This window comes from Rhinatrema bivittatum, chromosome 2 (genome assembly GCF_901001135.1).
Source record: "Rhinatrema bivittatum chromosome 2, aRhiBiv1.1, whole genome shotgun sequence".
Taxonomy (NCBI): domain Eukaryota; kingdom Metazoa; phylum Chordata; class Amphibia; order Gymnophiona; family Rhinatrematidae; genus Rhinatrema; species Rhinatrema bivittatum.
The window spans coordinates 418,357,748-418,385,558 of record NC_042616.1 but is presented as its reverse complement, the minus strand read 5'-3'; the positions used below and the strand labels follow the sequence as shown (position 1 = coordinate 418,385,558).

Here is a 27,811-nt window from a genome sequence, read left to right as displayed (position 1 = left end):
TTTATGCAGGAAAAACCCATGTTTACCTGCATAAAACACTCTTAAATAGTCTGTGATTACTGGGCTGAATAGGTATGAGCTGTAAATTACAGAAGGCATTTTGGGGAAATCTCATTTATTTATGGCAAGGAGGAGTGATCTTGAAAACAGGTTTGCCTGCTCCCTCCTGTTACCCAGCTACTATCTGTCTTTTGGTTAAGTTGATCTTTCTTTTAGTGCTTTGAGAGGGATGCATAAGAATGTAAGGGTGTGGTTCTATGGGTCTCATTCTAGTGTTGGGAGCAGTTCCACTGCGGCCATTGATTTTGTGTTTCTCACTTGTGCTAAGAACTGCTGTTATAAAGACTGTGTATCCTATTTCATTTCTCCCTCTTTCTTCTCCCCTCTAGGACGGTAGATGCCTCTCCCTTGCTGTGTCATGGCAGGGTGGTCCCGGGAGGCGGTGCTGAGTCTGTATCGTGCCCTGCTGCGCCAGGGCCGCCAGCTGCAGTACACAGACCGGGACTACTACTTGTCCTATGTTCGGCGTGAGTTCCGCAAGAACCAGCAGCTGACCCGACCAGAGGACAAAGAGAGGCAGCTGGAGAAGGGACAGTTCTTCCTCAGAACTAAACTGGGGGGGCTTATCTAGTGCAGGAGCACAAGCCCACCTCCTTCAGGCTGCAGAGACCAGAGAAGAGAGCACTGAGCTTTGCGTCCTGACCACCCGCCTACCCTAATTATTTAGGAATTGTATGCTTCGTGGCGGTGGTAACGTTCCAGGTACGTGGATGTGAATATGCTGTCTTCTGATGCCCTTCCAGTGCACTTTGTGGTGCAGGGATGGGCTTCGTTCTAAGTTGCACAGTGCTCAAGGTGAAACCTCTTAATGTGCGAAAGATCTTGGCCAAGAATGTACTTGCCAAGAGAAACTCAAGCTACCTCTCTTAGCTGTGATATTCGAAACAGTGGCAGGAAAGGGTTTGGTGCTGGTTATGGAGTGTTGCCACATGAAGGACCTAGCTCAGGATCCTGTTTTTTAGGCTGACTTTTATAGAAGAGAGGCACATCAGGGAGGGAGGAGATAGCATGCAGCGCTGTTGTTGCTACTAACATTTGCTGACCATAGGTGGAGGATTTGGAGTACAAAGGTGCTGTGGAGGCCACTAATATCTAGATGGTTGCGGAATTTTTTTCCTAGCATGTAGCCAGATGGACTCAGGACCAGTGGGTTATGTTCTCTTCTGTTAGCAGATGGGAGACGGAGTCAGATTTCAAAGCTGCAGTAACCTCAGCTCTTCAGTATCTCTCCGTCTCCTAGCAGATGCGGACACTATCCCACACACTAGAATAGTGTTAAGAATTACAGCAAAGAAGAAACAAAATTTACCTTAAAGAAGATCGAGCCCCGCTCTCCTGCGGTGATACCTAAGGGTCCCTCCCCCAGTCGAGAATTCCTGAGGTGATCTCAGATATTCCTCGGAGGCGTGCCTCGGTCCGGTAGCCGGTTCCCAGCGTGGACATAGCCTCCGGTGTGGCTGAAAGGCAGCGGGTGCAGAACTGAGCACCGCAGTGAAGATAATTCTCTCTCTCCCCGCAGCTGGAGACCGTCTGGCACACAATCGGTAAGCGCCGAGACCAGGTAAGCAGAAATCTTTAAATTCAGGTCTCTGGTCTCCAAAGCTCGGATTGCCGTACCGATTCCTTTTTCCGGCGAGGTTAAAAAGGGAGCACCAATCGGATTGAGCAGCCTTGGTTGGGCTAGGCCCCGATCCGGTGCAAGGGTCCACACACTTGGAGACCCTCGGGGGGGGGGGGGGCGCCATCTTACACGTGGGGGTTGTCGGCGCTATCTTCCCTTCTCGACTGGCGGTACGTGTAGGGCAGGCCAGGCGGCCGATGCGCCTAACTTGCGCGCATCCAATACAGACACATACACAGCGGCGCGCACAACTGAGCGCATCCGTGCGCATAACTACACGCACAGCCGCGCTTACATCTACACGCACGCATACACATAGGGACAATGGCACTGGCGTCCAAGAAGGCCAGAAGGCACTCTCTTTGCACAGCCTGCCACATAAGAGCCATGCAGCCTGAACTGGAGTCCTGCCTGTGTCAGCATTGGGAAGAAGCCCATGGGGAACCAAAGCCTGGTCCCTTACTGTCAGGGGATGGGTCCAGAACTACTACTACCGACGAAAGCTCCCTGGATCTATGCATCTCAGAGATGGCTTCTGCACAAGAGGGCACCTCTGGGGCCCCTAATCCGATTTCCCCCCTGGGATTAACATGGACCCAGGGACCTTCTCCTGGTTAGAATTTTTCCAAGGGCTGCAAGCCTTTGTCCAGGCACAATCGGCCCCGGCAGCGCCCCAGGCTCACCCCCTGCCGGAAGCACAAGATCCTCCCGGCCCTACTAGGATGCCTCTAGACATGCCTCGCCTAACCAAGAGCTTCCCTGACAGGGATCCAGACATCTCAGACGATGATGGTGACTCCCTGGAAGAAGGTAGAAATCCCTCCAGGAATGGAGCCATACCAAACCATGCTTCCCTTCTTCCACAAGGATGAATTACCAACCCTTGTTTCCTAGACTCTGAAGACGCTGGGTATCCCAGGCACAGATCCTATGGTGGAACCAAAGAAGAACCCCATCCTGGTGTCCCTTCGTAAAGCCTCATTCTACTTTCCAATGATGGAAGCCATCCAGGAACTGATTGACCTGGAGTGGGATGCGCCGGAGGCCAGCTTCAAAGGGGGGTCAGGTCCTGGAAGCCCTATACCCTCTAGAACCAGCGACCAAGAAACGCCTGCGTTTCCCGAAAGTGGACGCTATGGTCTGTGCAGACTCAAAGCGAACGACTATTCCCATTGAGGGAGGGGCTGCATTGAAGGATACTCAGGATAGACGATTGGAATCTATCCTTAAGCAAGCCTTCGCAGCATCAATAACACTGCAGATTGCTTCCTGCTGTGCACTGTTGGCACGTTTCTGCTTGTTCCTCTCAAGAGAGGCAAATAACTCCGGAATGTATACCAGTGAGATGATGGAACCTGCAGCAGCCTTCCTGATGGACGCAAGCTCAGACCTGGTGCGTACCTTAGCGAGAGGCGTAGCCTCGGTAGTGGCAGCAAGAAGACAACTATGGCTACGGAATTGGTCTGCTGACACGACATCTAAAGCAGATCTCACAGAATGCCCTTTAAAGGTCTCTCTCTTGTTCGGAAGCGAATTGGAGAAGTTAGCCAGAAAATGGGGCGAATCCCCAGTGCCTTGGCTACTGGAAGATAGGAGTAAAAGATCTCGGCTTCCCTCCCCCAGAAGAACCAAGGGCAGAGGTTCGCAATGCTTTAGACCCTACAGGAACTTGCAGTTCCAGGCACCTCGTCCCTCCGGAAGATCCCAGCCCTTTTGGAAACGACAGACCAAGAAAGGAGCAGGCCTGGGGTCAGGCTCCAGCCATGCTTCACAATGAGAATGGGCCGACCCATCCACAGGAAGAGGAGATAGCGGGTTGACTTGCCCTCTTCTACCAAAGATGGGTCGAGATCATGTCTGACAAATGGGTACTAAACATCATTCGAGAAGGTTTCTCTCTGGAGTTCTGCAGCATCCCTCGAGACAAATTTATGATGTTACCCTGCCACTCCCACACTAAGAGACTGGCAGTGGAAGCCACTCTGACAAGACTGAAGGCATTAACTCCGGTTCCCATGCCCCAACAAAATACAGGGGCGTGGGAACCATCTATTTTATAGTTTCCAAGAAGGAAGGATCATTCTGGCCTATCTTGGATCTCGTCAACCATCATCTGCGGATACTACACTTCCGCATGGAGACTCTTCAATCCGTCATAATGGCAGTACAACCAGGAGTGTTTCTAACCTCGCTGGACCTCTCCAAAGCCTACCTTCACATTCCAGTCCATCAGGATCACCAGCGTTTTCTACGCTTTGCGATTAAGGGGTCACCATTACCAGTTCTGAGCTCTACCTTTCGCCCTAGCAACCGTCCCCAGAACATTCTCCAAAATGATGGTGGTCGTGGCGGCAACACTGAGGAAAGAAGGGATCTTGGTGTACCCTTACCTGGACAACGGGCTGATCAGGGCAAAGTCCTTGGAAGAGAGCCGGCAGGTGACCAGCAGGGTCAAGAGCCTACTGCAGGAACTCAGTTGGGTCATGAACACGGGCAAGAGCAGTCTGCAGCCCTCTCAATCTCTAGAGTACCTGGGGGCCCGTTTCGACACCAAACAGAATAAAGTCTTCCTCCCTCCCCCGAGGAGAAGGAAACTGATGGAACAATTATGACAGTTGATGACCAATACATGCCCCAAGGTATGGGACTATCTACAAGTCCTCTGCCTCATGGCATCAACCCTGGAGGTCGTCCTGTGGGCAAGGGCCCATCGTGACAGTAAGGAGCTCCAGCGTTCCTTACTGTCACGACGGAACCCACTGTCCCAGACCTACTCAATTCGCCTCCAGCTACCAGCAGAGGTACATTCTCAGCTCCGGTGGTGGCTACAAGAAGACCACCTAAGCAGAGTAAGTCTATCCCCACCGAACTGGATCTTGCCCACCACGGATACGAGCATGCGAAGGTGGTGAGCCCATTGTCAGGAGCTGACGGCCCAGGGACATTGAAACAAGGAAGAGGCGGAATGGAACATAAACCACCTGGCGGCTCGAGCAGTCAGACTAGCGTGCCTGCATTTCAGCCACAGACTTAGAGGCATGGCGATTCGAGTAATGTTGGACAATGCTATGACAGTGGCTTACATCAACCACCAGGGAAGAACTAGGAGCCAGCAGGTGTCTCTGGAGATAGACCCTCTCATGGCATGGGTGGAGGTAAACCTACAAGGGATCTTGGCCTCCCACATCGCAGGAAAAGACAACATTTCAGCAGAGAGAGCCTGGACCCGGGGGAATGTAAGCTGTCAACCACAGCCTTCCAACTGATAGTAAATCGCTGGGGCCTCCCCGCCATGGATCCACTGGCCACCCATCTCAGTGCCCAAGTCCCCAGGCTTTTCGGCCACAGACGAGAGCCACACTCCCAAGGGATCGACGTTCTCGTCCAGACTTGGCCAGAGGAAGACTTACTGTATGCCTCTTCCCCCCCCCCCCCCCCCATATGGCCGCTACTGGGCAAGGTCATCCGCAAGATAGAACATCACAGGGGACTAGTTCTACTAGTGGCCCCGGATTGGCAAGACGACCATGGTACGCAGACATGCAAAGACTCCTTGCAGGGAACCCTCTGTGCCCACCTCCACACAGGGACCTTCTCAGGCAGGGCCTGATTCTTCGTGAAGAGCCGTCTCGAATTCTCTCTTATGGTCCGACCCTTGAGAGGACTCTCCTGAAGAAGCGCGGTTACTCAAGGGCCTTGATTGACACAGTTTGCCACATTCCTGTTGTATATACGGATCTGGAGAGTATTTGAAGCCTGGTGCAAGGACCGCGGGATACTCCCACGGACAGTCAAGATCCCCATGATTCTGGAGTTCCTACAGGACGGTATGAAGGAGTTAACACTCAACTCCCTCAAGGTCCAAGTAGCTGCACTGTCCTGCTTCAGAGCTGAAGTAGGCGGTATCCATCTATCAACTCATCCGGATTTGTCCCGCTTCCTGAAAGGGGTTAAATAACTCCGGCCACCCCTAAAGTGGCCGGAGCCTCTATGGAATCTCAATTTAGTATTAGACTTCCTAGCAGGGCCTCCTTCAGACCAACGCGCGGTCTGTCACTACGCCTCTTAACGTTGAAGACAGTATTCCTGGTGGCAATATGTTCAGCTCGTCGCATCTCCGAACTACAGGCACTATCCTGTCGGGAACCGTTCCTTAGGTTCACCCCTGCAACCATACAACTGCGCACCGTCCCCTCCTTCCTACCAAAAGTGGTCTCCAATTTTCATTTGAACCAGGCCATCTCCCTGCCATCTCCGGATGAACATAAGGGCTTGGAAGACTCGTGCCTTCTTCGCCATGTAAATGTCTGTAGTCTACTGGTGCGATACCTGGAAAGATAGGAACCGGTGCGCAAAACAGATCGCTTGTTCGTTCTTCACAGCGGGAAGAAGCAAGGAGAAGCTGCCTTGCGGGCAACCATAGCACGCTGGATCAAAGAAGTAATCAAGGTAGCCTTCATAAAGGCAGGAAAGCCTTTACCACTACAGGTTAAGGCTCATTCTACGAGGGCACAGGCAGTTTCTTGAGCAGAAACCAAGCTGCTGTCGCCTGCTAAGATCTGTCAGGGCGGCAACGTGGTCCTCAAAATACACCTTATCCAGGTTCTACTGCCTGGATGTTCAGGCCCAAGAAGATGCAGCCTTTGCAAGGGCAGTATTAAGTGGGCTACAGACAGCCTTCCGCCCTGTCCGGGAGTAGCTATTGTACATCCCACTGGTCCTGAGTCCATCTGGCTACACGCTAGGAATTGGAGAAATTACTTACTTGATACTTTCGTTTTCCTTAGTGTAGACAGACTCAGCATCCCGCCCACGGCTTCCCCAGAAAATGAGAACCTCAGATAGTGAACCTCGAGTCTAAGCAAAATACGGGTAAGCCACGGCGTACCCCTAGTTCAACATCCACAGTTTGTCTGGTATCGGCGTTAATTGGTTGAGTGCACTGGTGGTCTTCAGTTTTGGAAATCAGCTGAACCAGTTTATTCAAGTTAATTAAGCAAAGATAGATCCACTATGGCTTTTCGAAGAGAATACTGAAGAGCTGAGGTTACTGCAGGGGTATATCTAGAGTGACATCAGCTTTGAAATCTGACTCTGTCTCCCATCTGCTAGCAGAAGAGCACATAATCCACTGGTCCTGAGTCCATCTGTCTACACCAGGGTTGGGCAATTCCAGTCCTCGAGGGCCACAAACCTGTCGAGGTTTTAGGATATCCTAATGAATATGCATGACATAGATTTGCATACAACTGAGGCAGAGTCCATGCAAATCTCTCTCATGCATATTCATTAGAGATATCCTGAAAACCAGACTGGTTTGTGGCCCTCGAGGACCGGAGTTGCCCACCCCTGGTCTACACTAAGGAAAACGAAATTATCAGGTAAATAATTTCTCCATTCTGGTCTCTGCCAAGGCACTGGATGGGAGCTACTGAAGGAGATATATTCTTACTACATACAGACTTCTGATCCCTGCTGGTACATTTAAAGATTGAGTTGTATACTGATGGTTTTTCCCTTCTCCCAGTTTGAGGCTCTGATTTGGCCTCATATAATTTTGTACACATCTCTGCATTTTATGTGTGAAGTCACGTAATCTGAGGACACAGCCTTTGTGTCTCTTCTCGCAGGACCTTGTGAGGCTTTGGAAATGGAGGTGTAACACCAAAAACCAGAGCAAAGGGTGCACCCTCCCTGACCCCCAGCTCTTTATTGCAGCATGTTCTGTGCTACTCAGGAGAACCCTGCATCTGCTCTTCTCTCAGGCCAGGCTTAGGAGCAGAGGCTTTCCATTCTGGCCCTCAGAGGCCATAAACAGGATAACTAAAACACACATGAGCCAGGTTCTTAGATTAAATGTGTTTACTATTCACCGTGAATAACTCTGAATAGCCAAGCTGTCTCTCTGTTGATTTAGGCATATGCTGGAGATATGGTTTGGCACAAAACAGAAGGGAAGGGAGCTGCCTGCTGCCAGTATAGTAAGGAAGCAGTGACACATCTGAGGAGGCAATTTTTAACGGCCTGGGTTTTCACAGCATGGGAACCCCGTTAGATGGAAATCTCTGCTCCTTGTTTACAAGGGGGGGGGCCCCCCGCCCCCTGCGGGTGGAGGGAGGGTTCCAAGCTGTTTATGATTAGCTTTTGTTTTGCAGGTCCGAGATGGCGGGTGCAGGCGAGCGGAAGGGGAAGAAAGAGGACAACGGCATTGGCACGGCCATCGATTTTATGCTGTCCAATGCTCGTCTGGTACTGGGAGTGGGAGGAGCTGCCATGTTGGGCATCGCGACGCTGGCAGTCAAACGGGTAAGGGGAGCAATTCCAGAATGCCCAGTGTGTCTGCACGAGGCGTGTGGAAGGGAGCAAGATATTATATAGCATAGAGTTTAAAAATAAAAATGCTCTGTTGGCAGTTAATTTGCTGCTTTTATTTTGGTTAGAATGACTTTAAGTTTTAAGTCTTTTATTGTACATCGCTCAGATTTATGAGAGTAATAAGTTGCAGTTAATCAAGAAATTAAACTAAACTAAAGAACGAATACATGACATAGTGTGCGCATTGATGAAGCCAGGACAGTATTAAATAACAGGGAGGCAGGGAAAAACTGTGAGTGAGGGGGGGGCGTTGATGACCCCCCCCCCCCAAAAAAAAATTTTCTTGTGCCAGTTCTCTCAATCCGAGACAAGTGGTGAGAGAGCAGCAAAAAGGGAGGGCATTGCGGGGAATGAACTTTTTGTGGAAGAAATGGGATGTTAGGTGAGGACCCAGCATGGGCAGGGAAGTGCTGAGAGGGTGAACAGACTTGAAGGGATAGGGAGTGGTGGGAGAACAGTGTGGAAGGAGCTCTTTGAAGGCCACACACGGAGAAAGTGTTGCCTTCCTCCAGTTCTACTTAATAGGGCTGTGACCCTGGGGGGGGAAGGGGGAAGGACATGATATTGAGACTTATAAACTTAGTTAACAATAAGAAAAACCATTGCTTTAATAAAGCAAAAAAAAAAAAAGTTGCCAGAAGGAAAGGTAAATTCACATGGGAATTAATTCTGTTTGCAGAAGTAAATTAAGAAAATTAGGAATGAGAAGAGTTGACTTGCAGCTTGCAGTGCCTCAGGCTCAGCCCAGCAAGTTTCTTCCCTTGAAATCCTGAGGCTCTGAGCAGCTGTCTGAGTCCCTGAATGCTTACATATCATGTTTCTGATGAAAGTCTGGAGGTGCCAGATGCAGGGCAGTACTGTTGTTTAAGGTGGTAGTAAAGGGAGAGAATGACAGAGGCTACCAATGATGGGGGAGCAGGGGCTTAGAAGTTAAGCTGGGGAGCAATGTCATAAGTCTCTCAAAGCAGCTGCAGAGCGGCCTGGTAATTGCAGCTGGTGTCTCATGGCTTTCCCTGCCCTGGTTGCAGATGTACGATCGAGCGCTCAGCGCCCCCGCCAGCCCTTCCAGGATGAGCCAAGCTGGCAAGAGGAGTTGGGAGGAGCCTTCCTGGCTGGGGTCGTCGTCGGGCATGCTGAGCAAGGACATGAAAAGCAACATCAGCCGCTCACTCCAGAGCCTGCCCACGGAGTCGTCTGTATTCGAGCCAGGTTAGAGGAAAGGCCTGGACCTGCAAATGTCCAGCAGCTCTGGAATTCTGCACCTGAAGGTGCCCAGGTTTCTGACATGCTGTTTGAGGCAGGGGCTGTAGCTCAGTCAGGAGAGCACAGGGCTTAGGGAATCGGAAGAACTTGAGGGTTATATTCCTATTTCTGCATTCGCTCTCAGATTTCTCATCTATTTTTTTTGTCCTGTCATGACCCTATTTTTTTTTTTTAACTGTTAGGTAAAATACAGTGCCGTGAGCTTTCATTCCGCCTCTGAATTCAGCCCAGTCTTCACAGCAATGGTGCTCAGCCAGGAGCCATGCATAGGGGCTCCTTCCAGAGCCCTGGAATAGTGGGCCCTAAATCCAAACACCATGAGATGTTGCCCCCCCCCGACTGTGTTTACTGTCTCCACACCATCCGCAGCCTCAGCCAGCCCAAGGAAAGAAAGACCAGAGCCAGGAATCAAACTCTGATCAATTGCATGGTGCCTCTGAGCCACCCTGCCCAGCCCAAATTGGGCAAAGATTTGAAAATGTATATTTGCATTTTCATTTCTTAGCAGGCACTGCCAGGAGCTTTGGGGCTCCTAACCTGAATCTCAGCTCTGAAGGAAAGGACCAGAAACTTGCAGGACGTGCAGCAGCAAGAGCTGGGGAGCCTGCTGCCTGCAGGAGGGGAACAGAGCCAGGGAGGAGGACGTGAAGAGTTGGCTCCCTTCAGGATGGGAATTGCTCGTTAAATCTGTGGTTTAGCAACATTAAAAAAAAAAAAATCAGTGAAAAGCTTCACAAAACAAATGGTGGAAATTGTAGATTTTAAGAAACATTTGTTTAGTTTTACATCATCCCAGATCATCCCTGTAACTTCTCACCTCTGCCTCCTTTCTTGTCTCCACATTGCAGACTGCTTTCAGCCTAAGTCCTTTAGTAAGAAAAGCACAGCTGACCTGAAGAAAGCCCGCCTGCGACTCTCTATGCAGGAGAAGCTCTTTTCTTACTATCGCAAGAACGTGACCATCCCCACCGGCGAGCAGAGCCAGGCCAAGCAAGCCGCCATGGATATCTGCTCCGAGCTGCGCACCTTCCTCCACAGCAAGCTCCCCGACATGCCCCTGCGTGACATGTACCTGAGTGGCAGCCTCTACGATGACCTACAGGTAACCTGCAGGGGCAGCCTCGGCCCACGGGGTGTCCCTCCTGCGGCTGTCGGAGGTCCTGCCTCCTCTGTCTCAGGAAAGTGGTTATCACATGCTCCGGGGGGGGCCCCGTGCCGCACAGTCAGGATCTTGACTGAAGCTGTGGTCGTACATGTGATAAGGGGTGAAGATGCTCCCTTTAACTGTTAAACAACACTTAAAAGGGGACCACTTCCAAGAAATCTGCAGTAGTCCTTTAAACTGCCCGGAAGAGGCAGCTCAGTTTGACTGAGACAGTTTGCAAAACCGGAATGCTTCCCTGGAGTGGGTGTTGCTTTAATTTGATGCTATGCGCCCTCAAGCAGACAAAATAACTTGTAAGTTGGATGAGGGCGGGGGGGGGGGGGGGAGTGCGAAGAGGAGGCTTATTCCCTCTCTGGCACTGCTGCAAGCTCCAGCACAGTCTGTCTGTGAGTTTCTGCTGCTCCCCAAGGGTGCTCTCTTAGGTCAGAAGGCAGCAGGATCACATGTGGAAACCACCATAAAGAGAATAACTACTAAATTTAAAGGTGTCTCTTTGTTCTTTTGAGGGTTTATTTCAGTTCAGTTGGACAGCATCATAACCTAGCTAACAGGCCAATTTCAATAAGGTCCGAGGGGGAGCCAGCGCTCCGAGGCAAGCGCCCGCTCTCCCGACACGCACACAGGCCCCTCTCCTGGGCGCGCAATTCTTTATTTAAATTAGGGCCCGCGCTAATAAGGAGGCGCTAGGGACACTAGCACGTCCCTAGCGCCTCCTTATTAGCGAAAGAGGCGGCTGTCAGCGGGTCCGACAACAGATGCTTAATTTTACCGGCGTCAGTTGTTGAACCCACTGATGCCACGGGTTCGGAAACCGGATGCCGGCAAAGTTGAGCGTCCGTTTTCCAGCCCGCGGACAGATTTATTTATTTATTTATTTTTAATTTTTGGGGCCTCCGACTTAATATCGCTATGATATTAAGTAGGAGGGTGTACAGAAAAGCAGTTTTTTCTGCTTTTCTGTGCACTTGCCCGGTGCTGTCTGAAATTAACTCCTGCTTTTGGCAGGCGTTAATTTCTGAGAGTAAAATGTGCGGCTTGGCTGCACATTTTACTTTCTGTATTTTGGGTTACTAACTAATAGGCTCATCAACATGCATGTGATGAGCGCTATTAGTTTCGGGGGGGTTGGCCGCGTGTTTTACTCGCATTATTACCCCTTACAGTATAAGGGTAATAATAGCACATCAAAAACATGCAGCCAAACGGGGGCTAAACAGTGCTTTTGGCCAAGAGAACCATTCTGTGTCGGCCCGTAAGTGAGCCAGTGGATCAAAATGCCTCTTAAAAAAAAAAAAATCTTATTTGGTTTCAGGTAACTTTAGAGCAACAGACAAACATCAGATAATGTTCTGTATAGTAGCACAGAGTACTGAAAGAGCCAGGCTGAAGATAAATCCAACACCTCCAGATCACAGGAACAACAGGAATAACTGAGGATGGTGTGGAGGCACAACCCAGAATGCAGGGAACGGCATAGAACTAATTGAGACCTTCCAAACTTCACCAGCAAAAAAGTGCCTTTTTAAAAATCTGGTGTTTGTTTTCACTCTAAATGGCATTCCTGTAGAAAACAGGCTGCATTATTACTGATGAAAGATCATTTTTACTATAGCAGATATGGTTTTGGTTGGGCACTCCCCGATGCATCACACACAGAAACCTGAGTCCTGCAGTAGTTGGCTTTGCTTGTGTTGTAGCCTGAAGAAGTGAAACAGTTATTCAGGTGGCACTGTCTGCCCTTTGCAGGTTAGTAGTTCTCTGAGGTTTTAAGTGAGTACAGGCTGGTATGTCTTATGACGACCTCCCTTTCTGCATTGGGGTTCCTTAGCACAGTGCTACCATCCTTACAGGCTGATACAGTATGGACGTGCTAAAAAAAAAAAAAAGCACATCCGTTTCGGCACCTGCTCTCAGAACGCACGCACAGCCCCCTCTTCTGGGTGTGCAATACACAATACAAATGAGGGGTCGCACTAAAAGGAGGCGCTAGGGGCGATTACACGCCCCTAGCACCTCCTTGGCCCAGGAGAGGTGGCTGTCAGCGGGTTGGGAAAACGGACGCTCGATTTTAGAAGCGGAGGATGTACAGAAAAGCAGTATTTTCTGCTTTTCTGTATACTTTTTTTGGGCTGTTCAGAAACCTGCCCAAGGGCAGGCATTTAATTTCTGAGTGTAAAATATGCAGATCGGCCACATTTTTTTTTTCGATAACCCGGGCGAATGATTAATAGCCTCATCAACATGCATTTGCATGTGATGAACGCTGCTAGTTTGGGGAGGGGGTTTGGATGCGCGTTTTTGACACGCTAAACCCCTTATTGTATAAGGAGTGTCAAACGCGCATCCAACAGCGGATTAAGCAGTGCTCTCAGTTGAGCACATTTACAGTATCTTACTGTTAATGAATAAATGTTTCCTTTTCATCCTGTAGATCAGTCCATACCTGTGGGAATTCCCCTGCTTGCCAGTAGGTGGAGGCAGAGAATTTTTTTTTCCACGTTCTTTTTTTTTTTTTTGCTTACGTCATTCACACTATGTATCCTGCGATAGCTGGGAGGTTCCTCCAGTAGTTCTCTTCCTCCGCTTAGGTGGGAGGTATACTGGGATAGCTAGGAAGTATTAAAAAAAAACAAAAAACAAACCTAACCCAAAAAAACAGAAATAGTAATAGAGCAAGGTAGTTAGACTCCGGGGGGAACCCCTCCTCAATTTTTGGGGGAAAAAAACCCCAAACCCTGGAGTAGTCCTAAGCAAGCCGTGGTCTGCATGGGGCAGTTTCAGGAGGGGGAGGCATACGCTCATAGGTAGCGGTTTGGTGTCTTTAGCCACAGTGGCAGGAAAACAGGCTTCTCCCCCCTTCCAACGGCAAGACGCATGGCCGAGAGGGGCCATAAATGTGCACAGTATGGAACAAGGAGGGGGCTCCATCACTGGCTCCTTTTGCCCCTGCTGTGATGGTGTGAAACACCAGAGAACAGACGAGGAGGGGAGGGGGTGGGTTGCAAGCAGGTGCACTGCCGTGGCTCAGAGGGAGCCACTTGATCGGGCAGAGGGCCCATCATGGGGGGGATGCAGCTGAGGTGCAGGCAGGCCCCCGAGTTAGAGAGAAGCCCTACAGGGAAGAAGGCAAGGCACATGGCAAGAAAGTGAGTTATAAAGAAATGAAAGCCAAAGTGGCTACATTAGAAGGCCCCTCGGGGAGTAGTTCCCCCCCCCCCCCCTTGAGCTTCCAACACACTCCAGGTTTAAAGAAACCTAGAACAGAGGGAACTCTCCTGCAAACCCCCCGCCCTTCCCTGGTGATTCGGAAAGTGATGCAGGGGATTTGAAACTCCCAGAGGAAGCTCCTGTGAAGGGGGGAGATGTAGCAGTGAGACTGTTTAGGAAGGAAGAACTGAGCCTCCTCAGAGTAAAGGTTATGCAAGCCTTAAGCCTGCAGGAGTCAGGCAAGGAAAACGAGGAGGAAAAGAGCGTGCAAGGGGGACCCAATACTGAGAGGTATAAGGAGACCTGCAAAAGCCCCACCCTGCGTATAGAGGAGACTACTGAGGGAGAATGGCTCCTGCCCGATTCAGCCCTGAAAGCAAGATCCTTAATGACCTTCCCTTACCCACTACAACAGGGGGAGGTAGACAGGTTACTAAAAGTCCCAAAGATAGACGTCCCAGTGTCAAAAAAAAAAAAAAAAGACAAACCATACCAGTAGAAGGGGGCACCTCCTTAAGAGATGCACAGGATAAAAAGTGTTTGAGACAGCAAGTTTGTCCTTACAAGCAGCACTGTGTGGGGGCTGTCCAGTATGTGGGGGCATTGGTCAAATGGCTCCAGCAGCTCCAGGAAGAAACGCCAAGGATAGGAGAAGGTCCAGGGGATAGGATGGCCAGAATAGAGTCAGGGGGGTGGCCTTTCTGGCAGACACACACTGTATGATCTCATTAGAACCTCAGCCAAACAGATGGCATCAGTGGTGGTGGCGGCAGCAAGGAGGTTTTTGGGGCTCAGACATTGGGCGGTGGATCACCCTTGAAAGTGAGGTTAAGCGTCCTGCCCTTCAAAGGGCGTCTCCTCATTGGGGGAACTCTTAGACACCTTAATGAAGAGCCTGGTAGATTAAAAACAGCAGAGACTCCCGGAGGATAGGCCCTTTAAACAAAAGATCAAAGAATTTAGAGGGTTTAGGCAAGTGAGAGTCCCAGGGAGTTAGGCCCCAGCTGAGAGAGTCCTTTTGAGCGGCACAGGGCTGGGTTAGAGAGAGAGAGAGCCCCCAGGGGCTAAGTGATTGTTGGGGGGGAGCCCACCCTGAACCTCCTCCAATGGGCATTTGCCTAATACTGTTTTTCAAGGAGTGGGCCCGAGTCACCAGAGGCAGGTGGGTCCTGGAGGAGACCCAACTAGGGTGCTCCCTGGAGTTGGCTACCACAGTTTCAGAATTCTTTTTGGAGTCCTCCCTGCAGATTGCAGGAGAAAAGCGAGGCAATCAGTTTGACCGTAGACAAACTGGTGGCACTAGAAGTGATAGTACCAGTTCCGGTCCCAGAGGGGGGGCACAGGTTGTTACTCCTTATACTTTGTAGTACCCAAAAAATAAGGGGAGTTTCACCCGGTGAACCAGAGCCCTGAAGGTGTGAGGGTTCAGAATGGAAACATTGAGAGCAGTCGGGGGGGGAATTTCTGACTGCGCTGGACCTAGCAGAAGCGTATTTGCGTATCCCCATCAGAGAGTCGCATTGCAGATACCTGAGGTTTGCAGTTCTGGGGAGCCATTATCAGTTCAAAGCACTTCGTTTGGTCTAGCCACAGCACCAAGAACATTTTACGAAGGTGTGATGGTGGTAGAGGTAGTAGCATTAAGAAAGGGAAGGTATTCCAGTGCACCCCTATCTGGACGATTGGCGGATCAGAGGCAGGTCAGAGGAGGAGGAGAGCAGCAGCTTCACAAGGAGAGTGAGGCGCTCCTCGAGGAGTTAGGTTGGGTAGTAAACAAGGCCAAAAGCAGTTTACAGCCTTCCCAAAGGTTAGTGTACCTGGGGGGCCCAGCGACACCAAGCAGGCAAAGGTGTTTTTAACAAAACAGAGGGCAGACAAACTGAGTTGTTAGGTGAGGAAGCTCACAGGGTCCAGGAAACCGGCAGCAAGAGATTACATGCAGGTGTTGGGATTGATGGCAGAGACCATAGAAGACAGCCCCATGGGCAAAGGCTGATATGCACCCACTACTGATAGCATTGCTCTCAAGATGGGACCCCCCACACGCGCAGAGAGGCTCAGGCTCATCTTCAAGGCTAGAGCCAACCTTACTCGGTGGCTAGTCGAAAGCACCTTATTAGCAGGGGGTCACTCTAGTTCCGCCGGACTGGGTGACGTTAGCGACAGATGCCAGCAGGTTAGGCTGGGGGGTACAGGGTAGGTGGACAGCCAAGGAGAGGGAGGCTTCAGCGAACCTGTTGGAGCTGAGAGCAGTAAGGCTGGCGCACAAATACTGAAGCCCCAGGATCAGAGCGAAGCCGGTAAGAATCCTTTCCAACAGCATCACAGCGGTTTCCTATATAAACGGACAAAGAGGGACAAAAAGTTGACAGAGAGAGAAGCAGCACAGCTAATGAGCTGGGCAGAAAAGAACCTGGCGGGGTTAACAGCAGGGAAGAACAACACACAGGCAGACTACCCCAGCAGGCGTGCGCTGGATGATGGAGAATTAATTTTCGAGAGTGGTAGGGAGGTGGGGAAGGCCAGGATGGCAACACAAAGGGGTGCCAAGGCAGAAACGTTGTTCAGCAGGCACCAGGAGCCAGGGTTCAAAAGGAGTAGATGCCCTAATCCAGCCGTGGCCAGTGGGAAAAGCTGTTGTATGTATTTCCGCCATGGCCCTTAATAGCGAGAGTACCGAGAGAAGCAGCAGATCACGGATCATTCTGTGGATCATTCTGGTGGCCCTAGACTGGCTCAGAAGGTCGTGGTATGTGGACCTAGTGAGGCTGAGCAAGGATGCACCTCTAAAGCTAGGGAAAGCCGAGATCCTGCTCAGGCAGAGCCCAGTCAGGTGGGGAAAGTCAGATCGTTATCTTACAGCCTGGCTCTTTTGAGAGGGACAGGTTAGAGAAAAAAGGTTATTCAAGGGCAGCAGTAACCACCTTGTTAAGATCTAGGAAGACACTCTGCCTTCCTGGTGTATGGTAGGGTTTGGAAGGTTTTTGAGTGGTGGTGCAAGGGAAGAAAAGTCTCCCCAGAAACAGCAAAAACAAGGGAAATCTTGCAGTTCCTGCAGGATGGCTTAGATAAAGGCTTAGCCCTAAACTCTCTCTAAGTGCAAGTGGCAGCATTAGCCTGTTTTAGGGCCAAGTGCAAGGAAGCTCCCTAGCTTGACATAGCATGTTTCTTTCGAGGGCTCCGAAGTGCCAGGGAATACCCACGTGGGACCTTAATTAATGTAAAAGCTTTTTATATACCGATATTCGTAGGTACATTATATCTGTTTACATGGAACTTAACACAGTACATAGAACATGGAGGGGTGAACGAGGGGGATAAAATAGTAGGAACAAGTTGAAATGAGAGAAATTTAAATTGGGATAGTTAGAGAGTAACAGTCAACTAATACAAAATATAATGGAAAATACAATGACAATATAACTTAATGTGGCTTTTAGGGAGCCAGGGCATGTTGCAGGGATGTGTGGTAGTGAGAGGTTCGCTATTCAGGAAATGCCTGTTTAAAGAGCCAGATCTTTTAGTTTAGTTTTTTTTTTTATTTTTGGGTGCATTGCTCGAGACGTAGGTCGGGGGGCATGGAGTTCCAGATAGTGGGTCCTGCAATCGATAATACTCGTTCTTTTGTAGAGTTGAGGTGTGTAGTCTTAGGAGAGGGAGTATGTAGAGTTCCTCTATATGCTGATCTAATGGGTCGGTTGGAGGATTGGTGTCTGAGGGAATCGTTTAGCCAGTGCATATTCCTGTTGTGTAGGGTTTTGTGACTGATTGAGAGATTCTTGTAGAGAATTCTGAAGGAAATTGGGAGCCAATGGTCTGTAATATGGTCCTTAGGGCCTTGGCCAAAGCACCCTTTGAACTACTTGCAGGAGCAACATTTAAAGGACCTCACTATAAAGGCATTCTTTCTAGTGGCGATGTGCTCAGCCTGAAGGGTCTCAGAGATCCAGGCGCTGTCCTGTAGGAAGCCCTACCTGTCGATTCACAATGACAAGGTGGTTATTTCTCTTGTCCCATCCTTCTTAAGGTGCTGTCAGGGTTTCACACAAATGAGATTTGTTGTACCAGCTCTGAGGGGGGCAGGCAAGGGGCAGCCTTCACCCCCAGATAGCCAGAGGATGCTGCCACATTAAAGGTCACTAATGAATTTAGGAGGTCGGACAGATTGTCTTGTTGGGAGGCCAGAGAAGGAGCCAGGCAGTTTCTAAGACCTCAGTTGCATGCTGGATTAGGGAAGCGATAGTGGCGGAATATATTGCGCAGGGGAAGCAGGCCCCAAGGGCTTTATGCACCCACTCTACTAGAGCTCAAGCAACCTCGTGGGCAGAGAGTAGGGCTGAAAAGCCTCCAGATATTTCTAGGGCAGCCACGTAGACCTCCTGGGGTACATTCACAAACCATTACGGGCTAGACCTGCAGATAGAATAGGATCTGAAGTTTAGCAAAGTAGTGTTGGGGGCGTCTAAAGCTTCAGCCTACTCGAATTAATTGCTCGGGTACATCCCGCAGGTGTGGACTGGTCTGCAGGATGAAAAGGAAGGTGAAATTTATACTTGCCAGATAATTTCCTATCCTTTAGTCCTAGCAGACCAATCTTAAGTACCCTTCTGAAAGAAAAAAAAAGGGGGGGAGGGGTTTTTAAAAAGAAAAAAAGAGAGAACTGCAAGACATCAACCTAATTGGCTAGGGCAAGAGGCTACTGAGGAACTTCCCAGCTATCCCAGGATATATAGTGTGAGTGATGTAAGCAAAAAATAAAGAATGTGGAAAAAAATTCTCTGCCTCCACCTACTGGCAAACAAGAGAATTCCCGCAGATGTGGACTGGTCTGCTAGGACTAAAGGAAAGGAAATTATCTGGTAAATATAAATTTCACCATCTTGGACTTTGCAGACAGTAGAGGCCAGATGTTTTGCCCTTCTTTAAAAAAAAAAAAAAAAAATTTCCTCAGTAGCGGGAAGTCTGATCTGATCTCTGATACAATTAGAATAGTTGGAACGTTCCAGCCTCCCTCCTTAGCACCAGTGAATCATCTGCACTGCATATTTATTAAAGCAATTGTTCCCAAACCTGTCCTCAGGAACCGCCAGCTGATTGGATTTTCAGGATATAGTAATATAGCAGGTGATAGCAAGAAAAGGCCAGTTGGCTCATCCACTTTGCCCAGTTATTCCTGTCTAGGCTGCAAGGATATATCCTGGCTGCCAGCCATAGAAGCTTGACCTCCTGTAGGATATTGTTTAAGTCATTTTTTTTTCCTCCTTGGTTCTCTACCCTCCTGTATAGAGGAATCCATAGGATCCTATACTTAATCTACCGCCCAGACCCCGCTTCTCCTCTTTACATCTCTTACATCCAAGCATTGTAATGTGCACAGGTCCTTTTTACTGATGGGCGGTTTTCTAAGTGAAACTGTGTGGTGGTGGGGCTGTTCTGAAGATTTCCCTCCACTAGGTTGCAGGTCCAGTTCCTGAAGGTGGTGGTTGTGATTGGTGCTGCCACTTCTGAAGCCAGACTTTTGGAAAGTCCTGGACTTCAATAGCTGATAGTGGTCGTGTCTTTCAGTTCTGGTAGAACAATAGGCAACCTGAAGCCTTCACAAGGGCACGTCCTCTGCAGTAGCCCGCCTCCTGCGTGAGAGTTGTTAGCTTACAATGGTATATTCATTGTGGATATCTCGATAACCCAGTCAATGGGGTGTCCCCGAGGACAAGTTTGGGAGCCACCAGTTCCTCTTGGTGCATTTCCTGGCTCATGTTTGACTTCTTTTGTGCCATCAGAACAGATTTCCCTCACACACTGTCTTGTTAAAAGACTGATTTGCTTTACCATGTTGGTCTCTGTTCCCAGTATTTATCCAGATCCTATTGCAGAAATGGAGGTTTCTGTAATAAAGAGAGCAAAAAAATAAGACTGATCAAGCTGTTTGGACCAAGTAATAGTATCACATGCTGCAGAGAGACTGAGCCGTGCAAAACCATCTGTCTGCCTAAGCATTCCAGTCAGATGTTAGGGAGAAAGTCTCCTTCCTTGGTTCTTCAGGAGGTGGGATTGCATGCTACTGCCTGAATACTTGCCATCCACAACTGCTAATGATGGTGTCACCTCCCATGGCATATAATTACCTGATTTCAGTTAGAATAATTGAGAATTTGAATGAGATGTTTCCAATCCAGATCCTAGATATTAAGAACATCTCCCTGTTTCCTTTCCTTTTGGTTGCAGGTAGTGACGGCTGACCACATCCAGCTCATGGTTCCTTTAGTGGTGGAGCGCAACCTCTGGTCCTGCATCCCTGGCGAAGATACCATCATGAACGTGCCGGGCTTCTGCCTAGTGCGGCGTGAGAACCCAGAATACTTCCCCAAGGGCAGCAGCTACTGGGACCGCTGCATGGTGGGAGGCTACCTCTCACCCAAGGTGGTGGTAGAGAACTTTGAGAAGGTGGTGGCGGGTTCCATCAACTGGCCAGCTATCGGAAGCCTCCTGGACTACATCATTCGGCCAGTGGTGTCCTCGGAGACGCTGGTGCTGGAGGTCCAGTACGAGGCGGAACGCAAGCTTTTCATAGACTTCCTCCCATCCCTGGTCATGGAGGACTGCGTGCTGATTGCCAAGCCTCACCGCCGCACCGAATATGGGAACATGTGGCGCCTGAGCCTGCGTGCTGCTGAAACGGCAAGACTGCGGGCAGCGGACCAGCAGGATGCAGGATGCCGCTGCGTCTGCTTGAAGATCCTGAAAGCCATCTGCAGGTTCAACCCTTCCTTGGGCCGTCTGAGTGCCTCCCAGCTGACCAACGTGATCCTGCACGTGAGCGATCAGGAGCCGCGCTGGTCGCAGGATGCCTTAGCCGACCGCTTCCTTCAGGTCCTCCGAGAGCTGATTGGCTACCTGGAACGGGGCAGTTTGCCCTCTGTAGTGAACCCCAAGGTGAATCTGTTTTGCGAGCTGACCTCTGAGGAGGTGGATGAGCTGGGGTACACCCTGTACTGCTCCCTGTCTGAGCCTGAGGTGCTCCTGAAGACAGATACGTAATGCAGCAGTCTGGCCATTGTCCGGATGGCTACTGATAGGTAACTGGAGGGAATGCTATGTACTGGCAACAGAGATGTGCTTGCAGTGAAAGGCTGGCGCGCATTCTGTGCCTCTTCTATGCACTTTTAACCCTTTAGTATCTAGACTCAGGACTCTGACTGGCACTGTGCATTAGCAGTATTGATAGGGCTCAGTCTGCCAACTCCTGGTGGTATTGTATCTCTGCTGCCTTGGGTTGTAGTGTCCACAGAGCCCTTCACGCTCACCCTTTGGCTACTCTGTGACTTCCAAATCCTATCTGCTTGGTTTATTGGTTAATAATTAAGTCTGCATTAGCTGAGACTCTCCTAGCTAACTCGGACTCTGCCACTATGCATGTTGTGTGAAGTATTTTATTCTAAGGGGGGAAAGTGAATATTTCTCAGAGGATGCCAAAACGTCTTTGTGGCTAATCAAATAGCAGCAGCAACAGCTCTGGAACCCATTGAATAAGCAGCTTATACAACAGCTGCTCTCTGCTTGTTTCTATTTGCTAGAGAAGCAAGATCTAGAGAGAGAATATAAATGGACTTTTTTAATTTTTTTTTGTCCCCTCATTGTTCATTTCATTGGTGCTGTACACACTTCGGGTCAGAGATGCTAAAGGTTTCCTCCCGTTTTGAATCTATGGGGGGGAAATGCTTGTCGTGGCAGAGGGAGAAGCTCAGCAGTGCAGCCCGAGCAGAGATCTGCTTCACTATTTTCAGAGTAGGTGTAACCAGTACTGACACCGTGTATAAATTTGCTGATCTCACTGTGAGTGATTGTTTAGTCTTTGCTGTGATGTTTTTCCCCCTCCTCCCCGGGAGCTGCCATGTTTGATAGTGCCCCGAGTTACCACACATTCTGGCTCCTCTGGGGTGCAGCTCGGACTTGTGATATGAGTAGTATCGTACGTGGCATGAAATAATTGGATACCGGCATGTGTGATATGGTATGCGCGAGACTCTTGTCAAGTGTGTCTGCCCCAAAGGCTCAGGGAAAATGGAGGGAAGGTAGTGCCAAGAGATGCGGGGTGAGCGCTAGCAGGTGTGCACCTGGAATATTACAAGCAGGTGCTGCACACGGTTTTCTTTCCTCGCCCGTTAAAAGAACGTAGAATCGCATACCATCAGAATCCTGGTGGAGAGGGAGGAATTTATATGTATCCTTCTGAAACAAATGAGACAGTTAAATATTCATCCCTTGGCTTGCTCAGGGGTGCCTTGATACATGGGGGGTGGGCAAGCAGTGCTGCTTGCGGTGGGTCTTGGAAGCTCTGCAGGTACAGATACATATTTAAAAAAAAACCCAAAAAAACTGGATCACAGAATCCAGCAAATGTGACCTGTCACTTTAGACACCTCTCCCGCCTCCCTTTTATTTTTTTTATGTCCTTGGTAGGTGTGTAGCAAAGGTGCGTGAGCCTGTGCTTACCCTGCTTGCAACTCAATTCACTGTTTAAAAACACCTTGAATATTTCAGGCAGGAAGAGCGTGGGCTGACTGTCCCAGATTATCTTTGGGCAGTCATTGGGGGGGGGGGGGGGGGGGGAATAAGCCATCTGCAGATTTAATTTGGAACTAGCAGAGCAGCTTGACAGGTTGCCGCACAGCCCCCCGACCTTGAAGAACAGATTTATGGGGCTGTGACGAGGGGTTAGGAGGAAAGAGAGCCGGCACACAGGCATCTTTATTGGAGATGACAGATTCCAGGTTTGCATTCTACGTGTGTACCTTCTTCTCTTTGGTGGAACCGGCAAAAGGGGCAATGCCATTAAAAAGGAGAGAGAGCAATACTATTCCGTTAAAACTAAAAGCAAGCTGTGCCCCTGGCAAAAGGGACTGTTACTGTGCTGCCTGTGGGGGCGGAGTGTGGTTCAGCAGAGGGAACCCCAGGGTAAAAAATAAATAAATAAAATCCATCATGCAGTGGCTGAAGCCCAATTTATTTGTATTTTAGCAAACCCTCCCCCCGATTGTGTACTTTCTAGGTAAAGGTTAAAGTGTGTGTGTGTGTGTGGGGGGGGGGGGGGGGGTCAGTAGGTCATGGGATGAATCTTAAAGGTTCATTTCTCTATGCAAACTTGTAATCATTTCGCCTTGTCTCCTGGACTGTAGCTGACATGAGTGTTGCATGTTGGAGTTAATGTGTTTTTTTTATTTTTTTCAGAAGGCAGGCGTTGGTGGTTTCTGTCTTACTTCCCCCCCCCCCCCCTCCACATTCTTCTTTAATGGCCTTTGCCAAGAGCCCAGAATGTTTCCCCTCCGGGTGCCCCGCTCCCAGCCTTTGCTGGTTTCTCCTCTGCCTCTCATAGCGGCTGCTCTGCGCAGCGATTACAATGCATTCCCCCACCCCTGCATTTGCATCTTTTCCTGAAATCTTGTATACTTTCAATATTCCCCCATGGACGAAAAGCACAAGTGGGCGCTAGGTTAAGGGTGAAGTTTCACCCTGCCTGCTGCAGTCGTTTCCAAACACCGAGGCTTGATTTTTGTATCTGGGCCACAAGAATATTAACTGCCACACACCTCAGAGGCAAATTAAGCTGGATTTGGTATATAACTTGGCAGAAGAATGTTCCTTTCCCCACTGAGTGAGCCCTCAACTGTAATGAATGTTACTATACAAAACAGGAGGTCCCGATAATCTGTTTTCACTGCATGTCTTTTGTTTTATTGCACCAGAACTCGACCTATATTCATAGGGTACTTTTTTTTTTTTATTCTTCTGGGGCATGATTCACCCAAAATAAACTTGGCCTCTGGAGGATGACTATAGTAGAAATGATGTGTAGTGATTTTTGTTTTTTAATGTCAGCTAGTCTCGAGATGTGGGGAGTGGTGGGATATATATGATAGACCTGGAAAAAAAAAAAAGATGTTGATGTGCAGGAAGAGATCTACTGGAGAGGCTCCTTTAACTACCTTTTACGCTGACCGAGAGTTGTAGGACAAATCCATAATCGCCTTACTTTTGCCTGCAGAGCCTTTGCCCTTGGGTATAGGCAGCAGTAACGTGCCACGGCTGTGCAGATCCCCCTTGCTTTCTCTGGGAGCCATTTTGGCACTTGTAAAACTTTTTTACACTTGGGAGAGAGGGGATGTGAGGGCACAGAGGGAAGTGGGAACAGGTCCTGGAACCTGTTAGTTTTGGGGTTTTTTCCCGTCTATTACATACCATCACTATATACAGTATATTGTTTACAACATTCCTCGTGCCTGTTTTAGTGACTGGTTGAAGTTTATCAAGTACAGAACTTCTGAAGCCAGTCAGATGCCCAGTGTTAGGTGCATTCAAGCATTACATCCTCTTTCACATTCAGTCACTCATGCTTGCATGCCACACATTTTTTACAGGCCAATAACCTCTCTAATGCTTTTATCCCCCCAAAAAATTGCTTGTGTATTTTTGTCAGTCTGTGTGCACATCATCTCCCCAACCATTCAACCAACTGCAACTACATTTTCTGGATAGGGATATGCATATTCAAGCTAGAAACCAAAGTAATGTTGTCCCATAACACTTATGGATCTGACCCAGTAATAAAAAAAAAACATACATTTTAGAAAAAAAAAAAAGCACTCATGAATAGCTTTGTAACTTTTTTTTTTTTAATTGGTTCATATTTTTACTGTTCATCTTCTCAGACACACAGCATGCATCAAAGGTACTATGGATGCCCAGGACTGTAGAAATCTCTAGTGTAATGCACAGTTTCTGGGATGGCACCAATGGAGACACATGAGAAATCTGCTTGTGCTGGGGCTCCAGTGTAGGTGCAGAAAACTTAGTTGTGTGGGGATCACCAGAACAGGTTTGCGAAATCCTGTTCTAGAGAGACATTAAAAACTGACAAACAGGACTGTCTTCCAATAGCAGTACACCATACACTCTGGGTTTTTTGTGGCTTACACTAACATGTACATATGTGACTTGTGCTGCTCTTTCACGACATACAGCACCTCCAGTTATACCTCATCTGCATCATTTTTTTAATTTTTTTACAGCTCTACACAAAACAGATATAGAAACAGCACAAAGTGTTTATTTGCAGAACAAAAAAGAGAACATAAATGCACCCACACTTTATTTTCACAAAAAGTAGTGGAAACAACCAAAAGTAGCTTTTTTTTTTTTTTTTTTTTTTAAATACTGCTTCCTTGCTGGCTGAAAGGATGGTGGTTAGCAAGGAGTCCCTTGCCTCTTTTGTTGGGTTTTGCTGGAGCTGAGGGTGGAGCTCAGAGCGTTCCTCCTATTGTCTCTCCTGTGGCTGCTAGCGTGGTCTGCCATTGGGCTGCAGTGGAGAGGAAATACTTAAACCCTACCTAAATACTTTAGAACACCACAGCTAGAGAGAGAGGGAACACGATGCATGAAGAGAAGGTCCAAGCTGGGAAGAGTAAAAGAAAATATTAAAAATGAGAGCAGAAAATACAACAAAGTTATACCGTACTGAATGACGAGGGAAGAGAAATCTTCTCAGACTTAGTACAGCATAAGTATGAGTATCTCATCTAATGACTGAAAGATGTCCCTTCTCTCGTCACACCAATAACACACAACAAACATGCAATTTCCAGTCACCACCTACCCCATCCATGCATGCATGATGGACGTACGAAGGCAATCTGTGCAAACATGTATAACTTAATAGGCTCATGTACTTGAAGTAGACTGAGAAATGCTGTCGTACATACAAGTGAGAATTCCCACCTGCAGCCAGATGCACACAGACAGCTATGACAGCATTTTGACAAAAAAAAAACTGAAACACTCTGCCCAGCTGATGCAACAGAGCTGTACCCCCCCCCCCCCCCCTCCCTGGTGCGAGATACCCTCTGCATTCCTGCACCTTGTCATCTAGATGGGACATGGGACAAAATTCTGGGGGCAGGGTGCCCTGGCTTCTTTGTTGCAGCAAGGGCAAAGTCTCGGCCTGTCCCCTGTCATGAAACTAGAATAAACAAATCTATTGACATGTACTAAAATATTTGGTAACTTTTATGCTAATTTCAACTCTCGTCATTGATTCTCGACAGAAGCACATCTAGGACACGTCAGTGTCGCCTCCCCCCTTTTTGAACATTACATCACATGTAATAACGGGTTTTTGTGGGGGTTAGGAAGTGGCCCCAGAGCAGTAGCTGGGGGTTGGAGGGGGGGGGGGGGGTAAGTCAGCCTTGGCCCCTGGGACAGTTGGGGAGCATGCGGAAAACTACCTTCTCCAGCCAAAAGATAGGTGTGGGTGATTTCAGGCAAGCAACTGCCCACGTTGGGAAAGGGAGAATGAGGGTCATGCATATCCCTATTACATGATTCTGAATTGGGAGGATGGCTACAAATCCTTATAAAGAGGATGCACATGTTTGTTTTTTGGGGCTTTTTTTTTTTAATGCAGGGTGGATTCATAACTTTATGCTGGAAATGTATTTTTCTAAGTCTCTCACGTTTTGTATAAATCTAGACCCCTGCTGCTTAGTAATCTTTCATTCTTAAAATACAACTGTCCCTATTGTGCCCATTCGTTTCCATCAGATAGAGGAGGTGGTTCTGGGAACACTTTTAAAGGGTCCACACGTTGTTTGGTTTAAGTTAATTTTTCTTTTCACAACCTCACCCGTGGACTAGCTGGTGGGTTTGTGTAGGTTTTGGAGCTGGAGGTGGTTGGCTTGAGTGTGGCACTGGCTGTTTTTCTCTAGCATTCTGTGCTGTTAACATGGAGAGGGAGGTTTTAAGGTCCCTTTGAAGAGCAAAAAACCTATTTGGGTGGGCTGAGAATTTATTTATTTTGGTAAGTACTGCCAAGTCCCTTGGCACTAGCCATATTGAGGGAAAGGTAGCAGCCCCTTTCATGTTGCTTAGTCTGTGCGTAGGGCCAGACTGTCCAGCCTTTGGTCAGCAGAATTGGTGTGATGTGTCTTTTTTTTTTCCCAGTACCATCTATGCTAGGTTTTGTAGTCCTCCCCCCCCCCCCCCCCCCCTACCCCCGAGTTAAGAGATTGCCACAATCTGCTATGAATGGTAAAATGTCAAGAGAAGCTATCAGTTTTAAGATTGGGTAACAGTTGATATTTTTTCCTCCCTGTTTTAATCTTAGGTGAGGGAATTTTATTTATTTATTTTTTTGTAATGTGTCTGCTATGAAGAATTGAACTCCTAGCATGGCTAGCTACAGAACCCTGTATAACAGCTTGTGAGTGGCTGGGAGAAAGCTGGATCACATCCTTAAGAGGCTACTAGATGCATTACCTCAAAGCTTCTGTTCTCTGTGAAAACAGATCCGGGAAAAATCTATCACAAGGCAGTCATGCCTCCCAGATTTGAAGTATTTATTTTATATTATCCCCTGCTGCTTTTGCTGTATTTGAAATAATCCTGAGAGCCAGGGTTGAGTTTGGAAAAATCTATTTCTGTGAGTAAATAAGACTTAAGTCCACAAAGACACTCCTGATATCGGATGACAGCTACGGCATGTGACATGGCCGGTTTCAGCCTATCCATGGTTCTGGGAGGTGTGGGAGGCGCAGAGTTGTGAGGGCAGGGGGACCTCTGGGATGGGAGATTAAATCTTGGTGCCATTTGATTCCTCTCCTGGACCTTGGAAAATGTCACCTTGCCTTCTTGTGCCGGGGCTTAGCGGGCTATAATCAGTGATAAAAGAAATGTTCCCCCTCTCCCCTTTCGGAAGCTATGAGTCTTGGGATGTGGAAAGATGCTGCCAACCAAACAAACCCAGAGGTGGCTGCATGCCACCTGCAGAGATGCTGTGCTGGGAGAGCACAATGGGCTTGGTCCTGGATGAAAGGCACTGAATCCAGAATAACAGTATTCCCAATAAGCTGTCCTGTGGAGGGATGGAGTAACTAGCCAAATGTGTGGGAAGTGATTGGTTGCATGGTCTGAGAGAGAGGACATAAATAGCCAAAGAATTGTGAAATAAAGAGACTGAATCTTAACAATCATTGTATGTAATGCACTGCCTCAGCAGTCCTCACTTTAGCATTCTGTGACGTCTTGTTCTGCAAAGAATCTGGAGAGATGAAAATGAATTTGTTCCGTTA

At 48.6% G+C, this 27,811-nt stretch overlaps 1 protein-coding gene across 1 annotated transcript; it reads left to right on the top strand.

The window, feature by feature from the left end:
- Window positions 1-629: 629 nt before the first annotated feature.
- On the top strand, window positions 630-27,811 carry MIEF1 (mitochondrial elongation factor 1). The gene is made up of 5 exons (XM_029590185.1): window positions 630-762; window positions 7,837-7,987; window positions 9,085-9,265; window positions 10,168-10,421; window positions 19,917-27,811. Exons 2-5 carry the CDS (start codon window positions 7,844-7,846, stop codon window positions 20,727-20,729), a joined length of 1,392 nt encoding a protein of 463 aa, XP_029446045.1. The 5' UTR covers window positions 630-762; window positions 7,837-7,843; the 3' UTR covers window positions 20,730-27,811.